Source organism: Meriones unguiculatus, chromosome 12 (genome assembly GCF_030254825.1).
Source record: "Meriones unguiculatus strain TT.TT164.6M chromosome 12, Bangor_MerUng_6.1, whole genome shotgun sequence".
Classification (NCBI taxonomy): domain Eukaryota; kingdom Metazoa; phylum Chordata; class Mammalia; order Rodentia; family Muridae; genus Meriones; species Meriones unguiculatus.
In genome coordinates, this window is record NC_083360.1 from 526,809 (window position 1) to 545,809 (window position 19,001).

General features: G+C 44.4%; 1 protein-coding gene across 4 annotated transcripts in view; it reads right to left on the reverse strand.

Moving 5' to 3' along the window:
* The window catches only part of Wdr19 (WD repeat domain 19), a 67,235-nt gene that overhangs the window by 19,780 nt on the left and 28,454 nt on the right, over positions 1 to 19,001 (reverse strand). For all 4 annotated transcript variants that reach the window (XR_009585020.1, XM_060365271.1, XM_021640664.2 and 1 more), the window contains 11 exons: positions 17,129 to 17,288; positions 16,842 to 16,952; positions 14,506 to 14,615; positions 8,553 to 8,610; positions 6,397 to 6,537; positions 6,235 to 6,317; positions 5,728 to 5,811; positions 4,467 to 4,613; positions 3,796 to 3,920; positions 2,679 to 2,791; positions 978 to 1,046 (listed from right to left, as the gene is read on the reverse strand). Coding sequence is in view for 3 of the 4 variants with exons in the window: in XM_060365271.1 (XP_060221254.1) it covers positions 978 to 1,046; positions 2,679 to 2,791; positions 3,796 to 3,920; positions 4,467 to 4,613; positions 5,728 to 5,811; positions 6,235 to 6,317; positions 6,397 to 6,537; positions 8,553 to 8,610; positions 14,506 to 14,615; positions 16,842 to 16,952; positions 17,129 to 17,288 (1,201 nt within the window). In the remaining variant the exon portion in view is untranslated. The remainder of the gene's footprint in view (positions 1 to 977; positions 1,047 to 2,678; positions 2,792 to 3,795; positions 3,921 to 4,466; positions 4,614 to 5,727; positions 5,812 to 6,234; positions 6,318 to 6,396; positions 6,538 to 8,552; positions 8,611 to 14,505; positions 14,616 to 16,841; positions 16,953 to 17,128; positions 17,289 to 19,001) is intronic.

A 19,001-nucleotide genomic window follows, 5' to 3' on the forward strand; every position in this document is an offset into this window, starting at 1 on the left:
TGGTCTCAAGCTCTAAACTCAAACTGTGTGTGCACGTGTGCCTGTGTGAGTGTGCAGTGTGCATGCATGTTTACGTATGTGCACTGTGTGCCTGTGTGTAGTGTATGTGCAGGCATGTGGGTGCATGTACATGCAGAGACCAATGATGATGATGTCTATTCTCCAAGTTCTGTTTTTGAGACAGGGCTTCTCACTGAGCCCAAAGCTGCCATTTCAACCGGCTGGCCATCCAGCAAGAGCCTGGGACCCACATGTCCTCCCCTCATCTCCAGGTAAGAGCTCCAGGCACATGTGGCCATGCTTGGCTTTGCTGTGGGTGCTGGGGACCTGAACTCAGTTACTGAGCTACCTTCCAGGGACTCTGAAAATGGGAACTGTCAAAGCATCAACATGATGCTCCAAGTTTCCAATTTGGGAGCACTCAGCTTCAGAATGCGGGCACTTCCTGGCAAACTCTGCGTCCTGGTGAGAACTGCACAGGGAAATGGAATAGCATTTGTCACATTTACCATGACCAAGTACCACCAAAGGAGGACCTTGGGTTCTTCTCTTTATGACTCAGTGTATCCTGAGATGAAAGGATGGGACTTGTTCAATTCAGGAAAGAGGTGGGGCTGTGAATAAAGATTGTGCGTTGACAGCCATCAGTTTGTTGATGGCCACAGGGAGTTTGCTGGATGGTTTGGTAAATCTTTGCACATGTTTGGAAACTTTTGTTTGGTTTTAAGACAGGGGTCTCATGTAGCCCAGGCTGGCCTAGAACTCACTAAGTAGCAGAGGATAATCTTGAATCTTTCTAGCTCTGCTTCCTGGGATTATAGGCATGTGCCACTAAGCAGGGCTGGGGACTAAACTCAGGGTTTCCTGAATATACTCTACCGGCTAAGCTCCTGGCTCCTGGAACAGTCTTCAAAAAATTAAAGCAAACGAACAAAAGTACTGGCATTCTTCAAAGTTTTGATTCCAAATTTACTTACAGTTTCAATCGCCATTTCTATTGCAATATTATCTTCTGAGCTTGGGCATTTCAGGAAGTGCTTTAGTGCCTAAAATGAGAGATGAACAGTAGCTAAAAATTGTCAGGCTGTGTGCATTGGGAAAATCAGCTTTTACACACAGACTAAATGTGCAAGTGTCCTGATCTCAACCAGGGGTCTGCACAGCTCTGAGGCTTCTGCCTGTGTCTTTCAGACAGTGTCTCACTATGTAGCCCTGGCTGGCTTGGAACTCATTGTGCATACAGGCTGTGGCCTCACAGAGACCCTCCTGCCTCGGTCTCCTGAGTGCTGGGATTAAAGGCACTGGCTCCTGACAGATCTACTTCAAAGGCTGGATCTAGTTTTAAACAATGGAGAGATCCAGAGAATCTTCTGAAGAGCCCCGTTCTGTTCTGATTTATCATAAAATGAAAATGTAAAATGTGTTCTTTCCGTAGGAAGATTTAATTGTTTTAAATCATTGTTTTTATCCTGTGTGTGTTTCTCAGGACTGAGCCCAGGGCCTTATGAATGCTAGGCAGATGCTTATGGCTGAGCAACATCCCCAGTCCTTTCATGGAACATTTACTGACACTCTGCTTGTATTTGGGCGGCTGTGCTGGAGTATGTGAAGAACAGCAAGAGGAGCCAGTTCCGGCCCCACTTTTTGGGTTAGATGCACTCTAACTGGGCAGATTGGTGTGAGCTGGTGACAGCAATAAGAAACATTTGTTTTAATCACAGTTGTCTTAATTCCTAAACACACAGTTGTGACAAAACTTACAAGACAAAGGGCTATGAGGTTTTAGGTGTTCTGAGGAAGCAAAGATGGTTGTGTGTGGGGATGACACAAAGGTCACAGAGGGTCAAGGATGTGCAGAATGAACAAGTCTGAGGTAGTCATTGTGAAACAGATGGTGAGGCTGGCAAAGGCTTTCCTGCAAGCGTCTAGTGAGGCACACTTCCACAGAAGCAGCTGGAGGCCATCTTGGGATGCCAGGCTGGCTGGCCAACTGGTGGAGAATTAGCTTGTGTGCCAGCTAAGGAGTTTGGGCATCTTCTAAAAGGCCACAAATGGCAAGCTGGCAGCTTGTGGGTTGCGTTCACAGACAAGCTTTCCTTGGCCAGTGAAGTACTATGCAAATTTGGGGCCTGTATATTGAATTCGGTCCTGTGTATTATTTTTCTTGAGGGACCCTGTGGTTGGGCTCTGCTGGGCTCAGCTTCCTGAATGGCAGCAGTCTGCGGGGGGTAAGGCCCACCATGTTTCCTTCAGGCAAGACGACATGATCCAGCTGTCACCGTCACCTCCACCCCAATGTTTCTTTTTGGTCATTGTACAAAGCAAGTTCTACCAGGGGAGCAAAAAGGATGACAGAGACAGAGAAACCAGAGCAGGGACAGAGTAAACTAACTGGAAAGGGAGGCCTGGTCTGGGGTTAGGCTGATGGTAGTTAGACTAAATGCGGTAGATGTGAGAGATTTCAGGGAGACTGTGCAAGTATGCGTGAGTCAGGGGTGAGGTGGGAGCTCACTGGTGGGTTTGTGTCTAGCCTGGGTTGACCTCCAGTGCCAACAACAACAGAAGCCGATGCTGAAATTTTAAGTCTCAGTGTCTAGGAGCAGACTGGCATTTAGAATGTTTCCTGTAATCAGTCATTCCTGTGGTGTCCAGGGTATGTTTCCTTGGCAAATACTAACCCGTGAATACTGGCCACACAGCAAGAAGAACTTTCCAGCCTGAAAATGTCTCTTTTCTCCTTCAAAATACAAGGCAATGCTTTGATAGTCTTCATTAGTCGTGTCTTCAGAGCCTACAACAGATGTTCACTGAGTAAAATATCTGAGTAGAACCTGATGACCTGTCATTGCCAATCGAAAAATAGTGGGGAGGTCAGATGAAATGAGGGAATCAGTTCTCTCCTTCCATATGCGGTTTCGGTTGTCCATCTGTCCTGGAGGCAGCCCCCTTTACCTGTGAGCGTTTTCACTGGGGCAGTATGAGCATTCTGATGCTGGAGAAATCAGTTCCCATTGTCCCCCTTTTTAAATCAAACTGCTGAGCACTGAACTTGGGATTTCAGCTATGCTATGCTTGAGTATGCACACATTTAAGAATAATACAAATATATGCATTCTCAGAACATAAAATTCTCTTCTGGATCTGCCAAGTCTTTAAAAACCACAACTTACACAGTATACTGCTTTTTCTCCAAGTATTCTGAAGTGGTATCTCAATGTTTATGTTTTATGACATTTTCTGTTTACAGGATGTTTAATTTTAATGTGTGGGAGTGTTCTGTCTGCATGTATGTTTGTACCACCTGTATGCAGGTTCCCAGACAGCAAGAAGAAGGTGTCAGATTCTCTGAATGGAGTTACAGACCATTGTGAGCTAGCATGTGGGTGCTGGGAACTGAACTCAGGTCCTCTGCAAGAACAGCCAGCACTTTAAACTCTTAGCTATTATCTCTCCAGCCCTGAAAACATTTTTATTGTTTAAAACCATCCTGCATTTCCCATCATCTTCATGGTGAAAGATTCCACTTCTGCTTGGTAAATAGTAGGGTTTGGAAAATCTGGCCTCTCTTGGAGTTGACCCCACATTTCTGTCAGTTGCTTTTCTTATAATCCCCATCACCTTTAGGCAGGAGGGATCTTGAAACTCAGCATGTCACACATGTATATATGTGTGTACACAGCATGGTTTATACAGCAATGCTTGTGTGTACAGCCATCTGAGCTTTAGGTCAGAAGAGTCAGTGTTTCTGTGATAATGAAATATTTATGAGACTGTAGGGAAAATAATGGCATTTACCAATGATGTCAGCATAGATTTCCATTTTGTTGTGCTGCTGGGCCAGGGTGAAGGCTTCATTGTTACATTTGGACAGGACCAGAAACTGGATGGCAGACCCATAGTCACCAAGCTGTAGAAAGAACCTGTGACAGATATCTTTAGTTAGCTTGACTGTCATGCCAAGGTTATGACTGTAATGGTCAATACCGTCAACTTGACAAGACCTAAAACACCCAGCAGGCAAACCGTTGGGCATGGCTGAGGCAGTTCTTAAACTGGGCTGAAGTGTGAAATCCCACATACATGTGGGCAGCATCATTCCGCGGGCTCGGATCCCAGACCGAATGAAGCAGACAGCAAGCGGGGGCCAGCGCCCATCTTGGTGCTTCCTGACTGGACGCCATGTGCCCAGCTTCCTCAGCCCCCTGCCGCCATTCTTTCCCCACCACCATCAACTGTGACCTAATGAAGTGTGAGCCACGCCCTTCCTTAAGCTGATTTTGTCAGGTATTTGAAACTGCAGTTCTGCATTATCTGCTCATACTTGACAGATAGCCTCACACCCTGACCACAACAGCTGCTGTGCTGAAGAGCCAAATGCTAATAGAAACATGGCACATACGATGAGGGAGGGGCAGCTTTCGTTTACACTTGCTTTTGGAGGTCCGAATGAACAGGCGTGCTGTTACCTGGCTACCATCTTGGCTCCGTCCAGAGACTGGGTCTCTCTGACGATGCTGACGGCCTTTTCTGGGTTGTTGAGGTGGTCCAGGTAGATGCGGATAACACTGTTCCACTGCTTTGCATTTTCATAAGCCACCACGGCCTCTTTGTACCTGGAAAAGCATGGTTTACATAAGCTCTCTCCATGTTGTCAAGTTTTGCGGGGATGGGGGAGCCAGCAAATATGGGGTCACTTTTCTACTGTGGTGATAGTAGCTGCTCAGTTTTCTTGAACTTCTTCAGACTGAAATACCAGCAACTCTCCTACTAAAAGGCATTGCTTTTTAGGGGCTGGACAAATGAAGTATAAAGGACCAATAAATAATAAATTTTATTTTCTCCTATGAATTAAGAGTAAGTACTTTGTTTACATTTTACCGTGCTTTTAATTTTCAAGTAAAAAGAGTGTAATAGCAGTGTGGAATTATTTTAGAAAACAAATTAACAGAACTCTTCACAGTGACATACATAAAGCTTTAATGGTGAGATACAGAAATCTTTGCGTGTTCACCTCTGGATGGTGCTCCTTCCCAGCACAGACTAACTGCTCTTCCAATTTCAACAAGACACTCAGTGTGTATCATTATCTCTTCCCAAGGTTACTTTTCTAAAATGGAGGGCATTATTAACGTATAAAGGCTTCTTAACAGATGCTTTGAAATTACTTTCCAAAGGCCATAAAAGTTTACATCCCCATCAGCTACACACGACAAGAACATTTTGATAGCATGGTTCAAAATAAAAATACATATCAAATATGGAGGCATACTCTTCCTACCACCCAGGGTGGAACTTGCAGTATTCACAGGAACACAGCTTATAATTCTATTTCCTCCTCTGGGTCTTGCATTTTTGTCCTCAGCCCTTTTTCCTTGTAGTGGTTTTTAGTTTTCTTGTACCTATTAAGTTGTAGAATTCTCAGTGTATTAGGATAGCTCCTCCTCATTGCTGTATTTAGTGCGGCTTAAACTGTATGGGATCCATGTACTTATCTTCTGCTCCTTCTGGGTTCTGAAGGCATCTTTTTTAACCACATTCATGCCTGCTTATGCCAAAACTTCAGTACTTAGCCTCATTCAGAAGGGGCAGCAGGCTGTATTTGGAGACATACAGGTCTGCCATGCCAGAAGGTGTTTACAGTCTGGTACTTCTCTGCCTGACTTCTAGAGTTGAATACGCACACAGCTAACCTATCAGTTGCTTACAGACTTGGGAAGCTGTACATACCTTCCGTCTGCCTCTTTGGCTTTGGCATACTGCAAGTGGATCTTAGGAGAGGAGACATGAGGCAGAAGCTCGCCAACTTTTGCCCTAGGAAGGTAGAGTTGAGATCAGTATTAGCCCCACTTCCCGACCAGGAGTGGTTGCCCATAACTAAGTACCAGCTTTCCTCCCGACGTACAGCTAGCTATGAGCTTGCAAACATCTTGGCTCCTATACACAATCCAGATTTAACCACCTTTTACCCTGACACCTCCTCCCCACCAGCTGGTCAGGAAGATGAAGGCGAGCACATCAAGTCTTTTAGGAACATAAGGCTTTTGTTTTCCCATACTTTATCTGGTTTGGGATGCTTTTGGGGAAGCGACTGTGGATGCGAACTCATCCAAGTAGTAATAACAGGGATGGAAGGCAGAACCCAGAGAGAGAACAGAGTAGACAGTAGGAAGAGCAAGTGGGGAGAGCCCAGACACACCCCTTTCCAACTGGAAACGAAGCCTGGCCAGCCCTTACCAATTCTTGCAGCGGATGTAGACAGAGGCGGCTCTGTCGTAATACTGGCCCTTTTCATACAGCTGTGCTGCTTCTGAAAATTGCTACAATGATAAAGGGAACTTAGGGCACTGAATGTGTTATGATCTGCCTGCGTGAACATTTATGAAGACAAGGGAGTACCTTCATGTTCTCCAGTATGGCTCCGCAGTCTCTCTTCAGGACCCTGCTGGGGTGTCTGAGGGCTTGGTTAGCCCCTCTGCGGATGTCTCCCATCCTTATGGACATCTGAGCCACTCCGGCCAGGCACACCTCATCATGTTCCTGTGCCAAGGCAAATGCTAGCACACTGAACCCTCGTTTAACAGGACGACTGCAGCCAGCCAAAGGTTATACTTTACTCTCATCACCTTAAGATTTACTCTCATCATTATAAGAAACTCTCATAATTTTGAAATTAACACTTAAATCAACTAATGCAAAGTTTTGACTTTTTATACTTAACAGAAAGTTTTGTGATTCCTTGTGACAATGCCTTGTTTTACACCTCTCGGTATAAAATTATACTTATAAAGTAGCCAGGAGGTGGTGGCGCGTGCCTTTAATCTCAGCATTCGGAAGGCAGAGGCAGGTAGCTCTCTGTAAGTTCGAGGCCAGACTATTCTACAAGGGGAGAGCCAGGACAACCATGGCTACACAGAGAAACCCGTCTCAAAAAACCAACCAACCAACCAACCAAACAAACAAACAAAATACCTAGAAGTAATATATTGGCTATTATGACATAAATACAATAAATAAAATTAAAAGAGGAATCATTAATCAAACTGAAGATCTCTGCCCTAGATATGATTATACATAATTTTATTTAGACCTGCTTAAGTCATTAAAGACAACTAATGAACATGCCATATTTGCAGCAGAGTCTGTCTAAGCAGTTCTGGCTGACCTTAAAACTCACTAGGTGCCAAGCTGCCTCAGCCTTCCCAACTGCTGGCACCGCACGTGTGCCAGGAATCCTGGCGAGAACTTTCTAAGTAGCGAATCTTTCCTAGCAAACACATGCCATATTGGGTCCTGTCTACAGCAGTGCATCCACTAGAACCTCTGTGAGGGCAGGGATGTCTGTTTCTTCCCCATTAGCAAAGGAGCTAATGGTCACAGGAGGCTACTGGGCACCTGAAATGTGGCTCATGCAAAGGAGAAAGTGGATTTTAAATTTCACTTCATTTTAAAACTCCAAACTACCAGAGGTAGCTAGTTGCTACACTACAGTATAGAGAATGGACCAAAACAGATGGAATGAAACAAAGAAGATACTACAGACTTAGCAGAGGGCTGGCGAGAGGGCTCAATGGGCAAAGGGTAGCCAAACCCAGGGCCTGAGTTTCATCCCTGGAATGGATACAGCGGAGCAACTGATACCTAAAGGTTGTCACCTGGCCTCCACATATAGGTAATGGCATACATGCCCCCTCCTCCCAGCCTACAACAAATAGATAGATTAAATAAATACTACACACACAACTATATTTATAATATATAACAAATAGATGTTATATATACATACATACAATAAACAAGTACATATTCTATATTAATGAAAGATTTATTTTAAATTATTTAATCAATAATATATGTATATGATTTTTATTCCAAAGTTAATTTTTTTAACTTTACGTGTATGAGTGTTTTGCCTGCATATCTGTCTGTGCACCATATGTGCCTGGAGATAAGTGTGACTGTGAGCCACCATGTAGGCACTGGGACCTGCAGCTAGTGCTCTTAACCCCTGAGCCATTTCTCCAGCCCAAAGAAATCACTGAAACTTCCTGAGAGCAAAAGTCCTGTGAAATCACAGTTGGCCGATGACATGTATGTACATAATATGGATTTTTTTAAAAAAAGACGTCAACAGGCAAAGATCAACCTGGTTCTACTGTGTGCAAAGCTGTGTTTGCCTTCCCACATCAGTGCACATGACTCTCATCTTTTAAAAGTATTTAATGTAACTCTCTTTGAATGTACCATGATTTTTCATCCATTTTTCACTAAATGATATTGGCCTATAAATGAGATGAAAAAATTTTACTGCAATCTTAATTAGAATCTTATATCTAGGATGTAATGGCAAACAAATGCATGGATAAAATATATTGCCATTTTTAGTTTTGTGAGTTCAAAGTGATTTAAGCATATTCTTGTAAAGTTGTTTATGCACTGAACAATTAGCCTCATCTACTAGATACTGAATAACTACAATGCAAATAAGACCTGGATTTTAAAACGAAACAGAAAACACACTCCGGGAGGCGTATCTTGCATTTATGTAAATTTACCTTATTATCGCCTGTGATCCCTTTCTCGTAATGAGCCAAGGCATTTACATAATCACCCCTGGAGAAAAAATGGTCACAGTGAATTAATTCATATTTAAGTCTTTTAGCTACACACACAGACTTTAAAGATACTCTGTCAGCTGTGGCTTACACTCCGGAAAGATGCTGTTCGACACAGACGCCAGCAGCCATTCACAGGGCAGCATGCTCTTAGTTCACTATTTAGAAACATTCTGGGCTGGGCTACATTCCAAGGTACTCACCTTGTGATGTTAGGCAGCTCAGGAGTGCTGCAGTGCACTTTATGAGTTACTTTTAGTTAATTATTTCCTTCAGGGCCAAGTGACAATGACACAGTCATAGAATTTTTCAAATGCCCAGCACTTGGAAGAATGCATACTGCAAGGGTCTGGGTGGGGCCTGCGAGATGGTGCAGGAGTTAAAGCTCTTGCTGCCATGCCTGACCTCAGTTTGATTCCCGGGACCCACATGTAAAAAGAGAGAAGTGATTCCAGCAAGTTATCCTCTGAGCCTTACACATTCGCTCTGATACACAGACACATGTGCGCGCACGCGCACACACGCACACGCACGCACACACACACACACACACACACACACGAGTAATAAAAATTTTTCAAATTACTTTTCAAAATAGTAAAATTATCATTAACAAACTACCACAATGACAGGATAATGAACTGTACATAAAGAAAAAGATCTGGGTTGCTCTCATTAACGGGAGGTGTGGAGGAGTACAGTGGTCCCCACGGTATGGAGGCCCGTGGGCTGCTCAGACAGTTAGGCGGAAAAGGGCTTGCCGCTCGGGCCTGCTGGACCCCCTTCCCCAGAGCCCATGGCCGGCGGAGGGAACCAATCGCAAGTGTTGCTTTTGGTCTCTAGCTCTTGGACCCCGCATGTGCACTGGGGGAGGGACTTGGGAGCAGGTGTGCAAATGCGCAGTGACACATAATAAACGACCTGCTCAAAGGCTCACCTGTGACATAACTGTGCTAGCGTATCGGGTTGCTTGATAACAGTGAGGAAAATAAACTTGTTTGGTTGGACTGGAGTTTTCAGGGGTTTCGCTCCATGGTCACTTGGCCCCTGTCACATTGGTGTGTGACAGAGCAAGGGCACATGGTGAAGCAAAGCTGCTCACCTCATGGCAGCCAAGAAGCAGGGGAACAGGAAGGCCCAGGGGCCCAGTAGCATGCTTAGGGCATGCCCCAATGACTCAACTTCCTTACGCTAGCCCCAGCTCCTAAAAGTTCTACCAGCTCTCTGACGTCGGTCTGGAGACCCACAGTCTTCAACATGTGGTCCACAACACCACAACGATGGTTCCTGTACCCAAGACTGAAAATAGCGTAAACCTGTAACACCAGCTTCTTCAACTGTGCGTCACGACCCCATAGCCGAGTGTGGGGATCACAAAAACATGATACAATGAAAGCAATTAAAAAATGTTTTCAAAATCAAATAGATATGGAATGCAAGGCATTTCCGGCAGGGCTCGGTCCTGCCACATCACGTGACTTCCCTGCTGCTCTGAACACTCGCACTGTGCACCACACGCTGCATGGTGCCAGGGAAGCTGCCTGAGCACCCTGGCTCAGATCCCAAACTAATGAACCACGTGCTATGTTTGTACTATATACAGTCTTCTGCTCTTACAGAACTATCAGGCTCTAACTGTGGATAACAACAGTTAACATTTTCCTGCTGCATCGTCAGCTTGCAAGTCCCAAATTAGTAGATCATGCACTGCATTGTGTTAGAACGTTTGATTTTCAGAATTGCTGTCTGAGTTGTTGACGTGAGTGTCATTAAAGAAAAAACACTCATGGAATTTTGGGTTGGGATTAGGACAGGATCTCCATCAACAGTGTCAATAAACTCTGAAAACGAGCGAGCGGTAATACACGTGTCCTGCAGCATGGCTGTCCAGGCAAGTTTAATTCTTTGTGTAAGAATAAACAAACACATTTCATCTATTCAGATCTGCTTTCATCTTACGAAAATGCTAAGATTACATTAGAGCAAAGAAGTGTGCGTGTGTGCGTGTGTGTGTGTGTGTGTACATGACCTTGTGTGCACATGCAGAGGCCAGAGGGTGATGGCAGGCATGTCTCTTGTTCTTCACATGATTTTTTTATTTTGTGTATGTGAGTGTTTGCCTTCATATGTATATGCATGTGTGTCTGATAGCTCGAGGCCAGAAGGGGACACTGAATCGCCGGAACTGCAGTGACACCAGCACGTGGGTGCTGGGGACCGTCCTGGCCCCTCTGTAAGAACAGCGAGCACTCTGAACTGCCGCCAGTCTCTCTAGCCCTCCACCTTGGGTTTGAACAACCGTCACTGAACCTGGAGTCACCAACCAGCTGGGAGTCCCCCACCAACTGTCTGGGATTACAGGCACGTGCACCCCACTGTCTGGCTATTTTACACAGGGCTGAGAATCCAAACTCAGGTCCTTGTGTGTAGACAGCAAACTCTTTACTCACCGAGCCGTTCTCTAGTCCCAAAGAATTATTTACAAATAGATGTCCTTATGAATCAATAGCAAATGTTTGATTTCTATTTTATAGCCTTATGTACTTGGGGTTATATAAAAATTTCTCAGGCAAAGAAGGGGCTGCAAATGGAAAATGTTTATGAGGCTCTAGTCAGACATTTATTTTCAGTTCTCGGTACAGCGATCTGCAAGATGTTCTATTCGCTGTCTTCCTCTCAGTGACTGCTGTCTTCCTCTCAGTGACTGCTACCCTCCACTGCAGCCAAATAGCTCTGAAATACGTTAAGATCCATCCAGAGCCCTTTTGCAATTCAGGTGCTGTGAGGCTCGCTCAGTTTCTAAATCTCTGAGAGTTAAAAAAAAGACTTCGGAGGGGAGGCCGTGCCGCTCACTGAAGACTTTCTTTCATTAGTCTAGGGCGTCACAATCGGCAATTCTCCTGAGCAGAGATGTCTAATTTGGGTCCAATTATATCAGCCCACTTAGGGACAGCTCCTGACAAGAAGAGTTGGTTTTTTGCTCAGTATACTGCTCAATTAGGAGATGCTAAATTAAGATCTGGAACCCTCCATCTATTTTTAGCACCAGCCCTTTACTAGGCTTCACTATGAGCTTATCACAGGGACTTAGCTCACTAGCATAACCCACTGGAGAGCTGAACCTCTAGACTTGACAGACTGGTCCTGCTTTGACACAATCAGGGTCTTGGATGCCTAATGAATCCTGTGGGAGTGAGCACAGGAGAGCCTTGGCTGTTGAGATTACCGGGGGGGGGGAGGGGCTACTGGGGTACCCGCTGAGAACACACACTCAGGTTACCATGGGGACACTTTTGAACTGTTGGGCCGAGTGTGTTAGGTCAGGGTGAGTGCAACACAAACAGCATCAAAGCCTCATGGTCACCTGCCACCACCAAGGCTTCGGACTGACCTAGTCTAACCAAGTCAGATGAAGTGTGAGTGTTTGCTACAAAAGATCCCAGAAAGACGTGAAAGTCAGTCTTCTGAATGGTCCAAGGGCTTTCAGGGATGTCTGTGCCTGGTCTAGTGTGATGCACTAACATTCCAATATGTCCATTTTGGTATATGGACATATTTTCCTTCCTTTCCTCCCTTCCTTCCGAGACAGAGTCTCACCATGTAGCCCTGGATGTCCTGGAACCTGCTCTGTAGACCAGGCTGGCCTCAAACTCAGAGATCCACCTGCCTCTGCCTCCTGAGTGCTGGGATGCCCACAATACTTTTGTTCTTAACTCACTTGCTAAGCAAGCAACCTTGCCCTAGATCCTGGGTTCACTGCATATATATTTTATTTTTTAAAACAACTGAAAATTTTGTATATGTATGTGTCTATAAATGGATATGTATAGGAACCCACAGATCTGGATACATCAGAGCCCCCTGGAGCTGGAATTATGGGTCATTATGAGCTGGGATTGAACCTGGGTCCTCATCAAGAGCAACAAATATTCTTAACCACTGTGCCATCTCTCCAGCACCATAGATTTACTTTCTAAGGGCAAAAATGTGGCAAATTTTAACCTTCAAGGATGGCTAAGAAGAAATATATATATATACACTTTACCTGAAGAATAGAAAATGTTAAAGATTTATTTTTATTTATGTGTATATGTGTGCAGGTTTCTGGGGAGGCTGGAAGAGAGTATCCTATCTCCTGGACCAGTTGAGAACCATCTGACGTGGGTACTGGGAATCAAACCCGGGTCCTTTGGAAGAGCAGAAAGTGCTCTCAACACTGAGCATCTCTCCAGCTTCCAGGAAAAAAAAAAAAAAGCATTAAATGAGGAATTCTGATTAGAAAAAAAATAGTATTTTTTGGTATTTGCACAACTAAAATTTATGTGATTCATACCAAATGAATCAATCATATGAAAACAATACAGAATCATATAAACATAGTTTTAAAAAAGTAAATATAACCATAGCTAGCATTTTTCCATATCCTAATATTTTAAATTTTGGAGCATATCTTAATAAATATCAAGAAAAACTGTCCAGTTGCATTGCTGTCAGTGCCTGTGTGAGTTTATGTCTGAAACGAATGACTCCAGCCTCTGCAGCTATGTGCTTTGGGATGGTGAGGACAGCTGCATGTTAGTTTAGAACTGACTACTGAATACTTCTAAAATTACTTTCATGCAGCACTGAAGTAAACCACTTCTATGCAGTCTTTGAATTAAGAATATTGGCAGCAGCCAAACACAGTGGTGCTCACCTTTAGCCCCAGCACTTGGGAGGCAGCGGCAGGTGGATCTCCGAGTTCAAAGCCAGCCTGGTCTACAGAGCAAGTTCCAGGACAGCCAGAGCTTCACAGAGAAACCCCGTCTCAAAAAACAAGCAACAACAACATACTGGCAGCTAAGATGACTTCACAATTAAGTAAATACTAAAACATTCTAAATTATTCAAAATAAATCGCGGGATTTCTAAGGACGGGAAGAGCTCCATGAAGCAGATTCATGCTTCGTGCAGCATTATTACACAGGCACTGGCCACTGTCCTGAGAAAAGCTTCTACCTCGACTTTCACAACTGCCAAGTTTTTAACCTCGTGCAATTCAGTTCATGAAAGCTAAAAAGTTTCAGTTACGGGCTGAAGCTGCCTCTTGCCCTCCATGCTGGAACTTGACTGCTGCTGTGATAGCACTGGGAGGTAGCAACTTTAAGTCACCAGAGCCAAGATTAAAAAAGCTCAGGGCAAAAGGGAACACTTTCTTTCTTTTTCTTCAGCTTGTCATAGTGTAAAAATTCAAGAACAATCCTTACCCAAATGCTGGTGCCTTTGACTTGGGTTTCCCAGCCTGTACAGCCGTGAGAAACTTCTTTTTTAAAAGGTTAATTTAAGTATGTGTAATTGTGTGTGTCAGGATGTGCACATGGGTGTGGATAACTGCAGAGTCCAGAGCTGAGAGATCCCCAGGTGGTCATGAGCCACCCAGCGTGGGTGCTGGGAACTGCACTTAGTCCTTTGGAGGAGCGCTCTTAACTACTGAGCTGTCTCTCCAGCCTGAAGTTTCTGATACTGATAAATCATCCACTCTCAGGCCTTCTGTGGCAGCAGTACAAATAGACCAAGACGCAGACCAAACTTCAAAGTTGTGTGCTCTGCCTTTAAGTGACACTGAAAAGCTTCCAAATGTTACAAAGAAGTCGGACTTATGAGCACAGGTCATAAAATCAGCGTGTCCCCTGGTGCTCTGCACTGTCGCCAGCTACGTTAACTTGGACTGAATGCTGACAGTGAGAACGGCAAGGATATGAATGAGACATCACTGGACAGATAAAACATTTTCTGAATACATAATTAATGTTTTTTCTCATTAACCCCATCCCCACCACTATTAAAGAACAGCCTGTTGGTCAATGCAGTTTGGAGCTACACACATGCAGGCAGTCTGGAGAGGAGGACTTACGTGAACTCCAGCTGGATGGCGTACTCTTTGGAGATGAAAGGTATCTGGTCCGGGGCCAGGCGCTTCGCCAGCTGCAGGGCGCTGTCCCAGTGCTGCAGGTCCCGCCTCATCTGTTGGAGAGACAGTGTCCTGAGGTCCAGAAAGGCCAAGTGCTTCACACTGAGCCAGCCTTAGTAAAAGGAATTACTTTTTTTTTTTTTGCTTAAATAATGAAACTTTCTATTTATAAAAATATTGCTATGATATACATTTTGAAAGGCAGTAATAGAGCCTTCTAGACTAGACTAAGACAAAGTCTTAGATATTAGGGTAGTTTGTGTTCCTCTCAAAAGTCAATCCTATCTTACAAAAATTTTATCCTCTAGTATTTTCCTCAATAGTGAGAAGTTAAAGCTAATATAATCAACTAATTTAAATTAGGAAACACTTTAGGAGTTGATTTTCTTCCTTCCTTCCTTCCTTCCTTCCTTCCTTCCTTCCTTCCTTCCTTCCTTCCTTCCTTCCTTCCTTCCTTCCTTCCTTCCGTTACACTTATGTATGTCTGAATGCATGTGCACACATGTCATAGTGTGTGTGGAGACCAGAGGACAACTAGCAAGAGTCAGTTTTCTCCTTGCATCACATGGGTCGGGTGGGGGGGGCATGTTAAGTCATCAGAGTTGGTGACAAGTGCCTTTCCTGAATGAGCTGTCTTCTGGTCCCTGATACAGTTTTTTAGATAATTTGAAGCTATGCTGCAGCACGAATAACAGAAAACACGAAATATAAAGCATCTTTCTCCCTGGTTCCTGTGGTCTCTTACAAGTGTTTGGCAAACAATCCCAAATATACCAGGTAGCCACTGAAGATGCTATCCATTTCATTCCTCACTGATTTAGACTGTAAAATGATAACTAACTTTTCCAAGTGCTATTTTCTTGCCAGATCCTGGTCTAGAACGTGAGCTTATTTTACTTTTCACAGCTACCTTTTGCAGTGTTTTTGTGCCCAATCAGAGATCCAGAAACTGAAGCAAAGACAGGCTAGGCCTTACACAAGGCTACAGAGCTCTCGTGAGACAGAGCAGGTCTGAAGCAGGGCTCTCCTGCAAATGGAGGCTGAGGGCACTGCAGAGTGCCGTTAGCTTTCTGAACCATCGCCTCAGAGGCTCTACAGGGCTAACGGCACCTGTGTAACTACTACGCAAGACTATGTTTCTATTATATAGTATAAAATGGATGCAATTTAATTTCATAGCTGGGAGAAAATTTCAGAGTTCGTTTGAAGCTTACTTCTAGCTACTCCTAGTCATACAAATTACTTCTAGTTAATTGTACTCTAAACCTAGTTTTTTACCCAACTACCCTGAGGCTTAGGTATTATTATTATCCATACTTTAAAGAAGCAGGACATAGGCCAGGTGGTGGTGCTGCTGCCTTTAATTCTAGTACTTGGGAGGCAGAGGCAGGTGGATCTCTGTGAATTCTAGGCCAGCCTGGTCTACAGTGTGAGTTCCAGGACAGCCAAGGCTATACAGAGAAACCCTGTCTCAAAACACAAAATAAACACAAACAAACAAAACAAAGAAGAAGGACATAAACCCGCTGAAGGACATGCCCAAGGTCACAAACAGCTAGAATCTGAACCCAAGTGTGCCTACCTCACACATCTGTTTTGTTTGTTTGCTTGCTCTTTTGTTTTTGTTTTCCCAAACAGACCCTTTCAACGTAGCCCTGGCCAGCCTGGAATGTGTTATTTGGACCAGGCGGACCTTGAACACAGCAGTCCTCCTGCCTCTGCCTTTTGAGCAGGTGTACAGATAGGTATCACCTGGGCTGGCTAATCTATCCCTCCAACTGACAGTCTTTATCACCAGGCCTCCCTTCCCTTCCGCCTTTAAATTTAGCCCAACAGCTGTTCAGTCCCTCCTGCAACCTTAAGCTCCTAACAGAGAATTTCGTGCAGTAACTTGAAGATCAATGTGTTTCAACGTCCTCATGTGGGAAATAAAGGAAATAACAGTCCTAGTCCATAAGATAGCCTGTTGAGGGGTTAAATGAGTTAATACAAGTCAAGTGCTTAGAACGGCAACAGGCAGCAGGGACAGTCAATAAACGGCACCTACTTTCCTTGTGAGTTACACAGTCTTCTCTCTTTGGACACATTTAGACTTTGAATTACTTAGCAATGGTACAATACCATGCCTTTTTCATATCTTCACTGAATGCAGACTGAAAGTCGTTCTGAGGTTAATGAGTAGTCAGGGGCTCGGAAAGCTAAAAGTCTACACGTGAGGAGAGGAAGACGGGGTGTGTGGTGCTGACAAGTCTCACTATGAGGAAGGGTGACGGCCATACCTCCAGGGCCGCTATAGGACAGTTAGATGCCAGGTACAGGTCCTGAGCCAGGTTGAAGTCATTAGTAAACATGGCGAGATGTCCTGCCAAAAGATTGTAGTCCTCAATTCCCTACAAATAAAAGCAGAGTAGGTGAGAAGAAATATAAGGATTTTATTTTTCTCAAAAGGCCTTAGGAAATGGTGCCAGTCTGCCTATTCAGTTGTTTGAATTAAGACTAACTGAAATGTAAAATGTTGAATAAGTTGCGTCCACACTTTCATCCAGTGACTCATGAAACTGCACACCTTTATTTGTTCCAAGGACATCACGGTGCCAACATCCCCCATGGTCCTGGAAACCCGGATGGCGAACTCCACCTCCATGTGATGTAGACAGGCCCTGGCCAGCTCACCCCATGCTGCGCGGTCATTCAGGGTCTTGCAGATTTCCCAAGCATCAGAAAACCTAGGAGAGAGCACACAGACTGAATCACAGCTCTGCTCATCACCTACTACGAGTCTTCAGACTGCTTGTCACCAAACATTAAGTGCTAGAAACATCTTCAAAACATTTAACCTATAATCACCACTTGCAAGTTATGAAAAACAAAACTTTTCCCTTTGTCTGCATAGTTTTCTTACCTTCTTGATGTATGTGGTGGGGTTTCTGTTTCTGCAGCAGTTGTGTGTGACCATGAAGGTCAGAGGAGGACACAGAGTACCCTGCTCTATCACTTTTTGCCTTGATCCCTTGAGGCAGGGTCTTTGAATGTGGATTGCATGGTTTTTCAGTGAGGCTGGCTGGGCACTCCCGGACACTCCTAGCTTTGCACATGGGTGCTGAGGACCTGAACTCAGGTCCCTAGGCTGGTGCAGCAAGTTCTCTTAACTACTGAGCATCTCCTAGTCCCCTTTTTTTACCATCTGCTACAAGCCAGAAGAGAGGTGAGGTGGTTGCTCTTCCAGTGGATCTGGGTGGCACGCAGCTCTCTGGCTTAGTCTCTGTAATCACCCCCTTCCCACCATCAATTAAAAACTAATTCTAAGTTTTAAAGTTCTACATAGTTGAAAATTATTTTTGTTCTCACTTAAGTCTAATAAAGCTAGTACTCTAGGCTGGGCGTGGTGGCACACACCTTTAATCTCAGCATATGAGAGGCAGAGGCAAAAGGATCTCTGTTAGGTTAAGGCCAGCCTGGTCCACATAGTGAGTTCTAAGACAGCCAGGGCTACCCAGAAGGATAATGTCTCAAACAAAAACAAAAAAAAACCCAAACCAAACAAAAACCAACCAACCAACCATTCCCTGTACCACACCCCCCAGCCCAAAACAAAACCAAATAAAAAACCAAACAAAGCAATACTCTAACTTACAAATGTACAGGTTTCAGAGTTCAGCAAATGTGCAGGCACAGATGTTCTCTGTTGCTTCTGTGTGTGTGTGCATGTGTTTAGACAAATACACAGTGACAGATGGGGAAAGAGGAAAAAATTGAAGTCCATAGAATAGTGGTTCTCAACCGGTTGGTTGAAACCCCTTTGGGGGTTGAACGACCCTTTCACAAGTGTCTCCAAAGACCATAAGAAAGGCATCTGCCTTTATTCCCAGCACTGGGGAGGCAGAGGCAGGAGGATCTCTGTGAGTTCAAGGCCAGCCTCGTCTACAAAGCCAGTTCCAGAACAGCCAGGGCTGTTACACAGAGAAATCCTGTCTCAAATAGAACCCCCCTCAAAAAAGAGAAAAGAAAAAAGACAAGACATATTTATAAGACAATTCTTAAGAGTAGCAAAACTGCAAAGTTAGAAAATAGCAACAAAGATAATATTCTGGTTAGGGCACCACAGCATGAGGAAATGTATTAAAGGTTGCAGTGTTGGGAAGGTTGAGAACCGCTGTGGTAGATGATGTTTTAGGCAGGGCAAGCATGAGAAGTCCCCGGACTGGTTGGGAGTTACAAATATAAGCTTAAACTGAAGATAGATTTGTTTCATTTTGTTGAGACAGGATCTTGCTACACAGGCCAGGCTGGCTGCAAACCTAAGCTCATCTCAAACGTGGGGACTACAGGGCAGGCCACTACACTTGGCTACCGAGGACAGTTTGCGTGTTTGTTTTGTTTCGAACTGTGCCAGGGATGGATCCCAGGGCCCTGAGCACAAAACGCAAGTGCTGTCACCA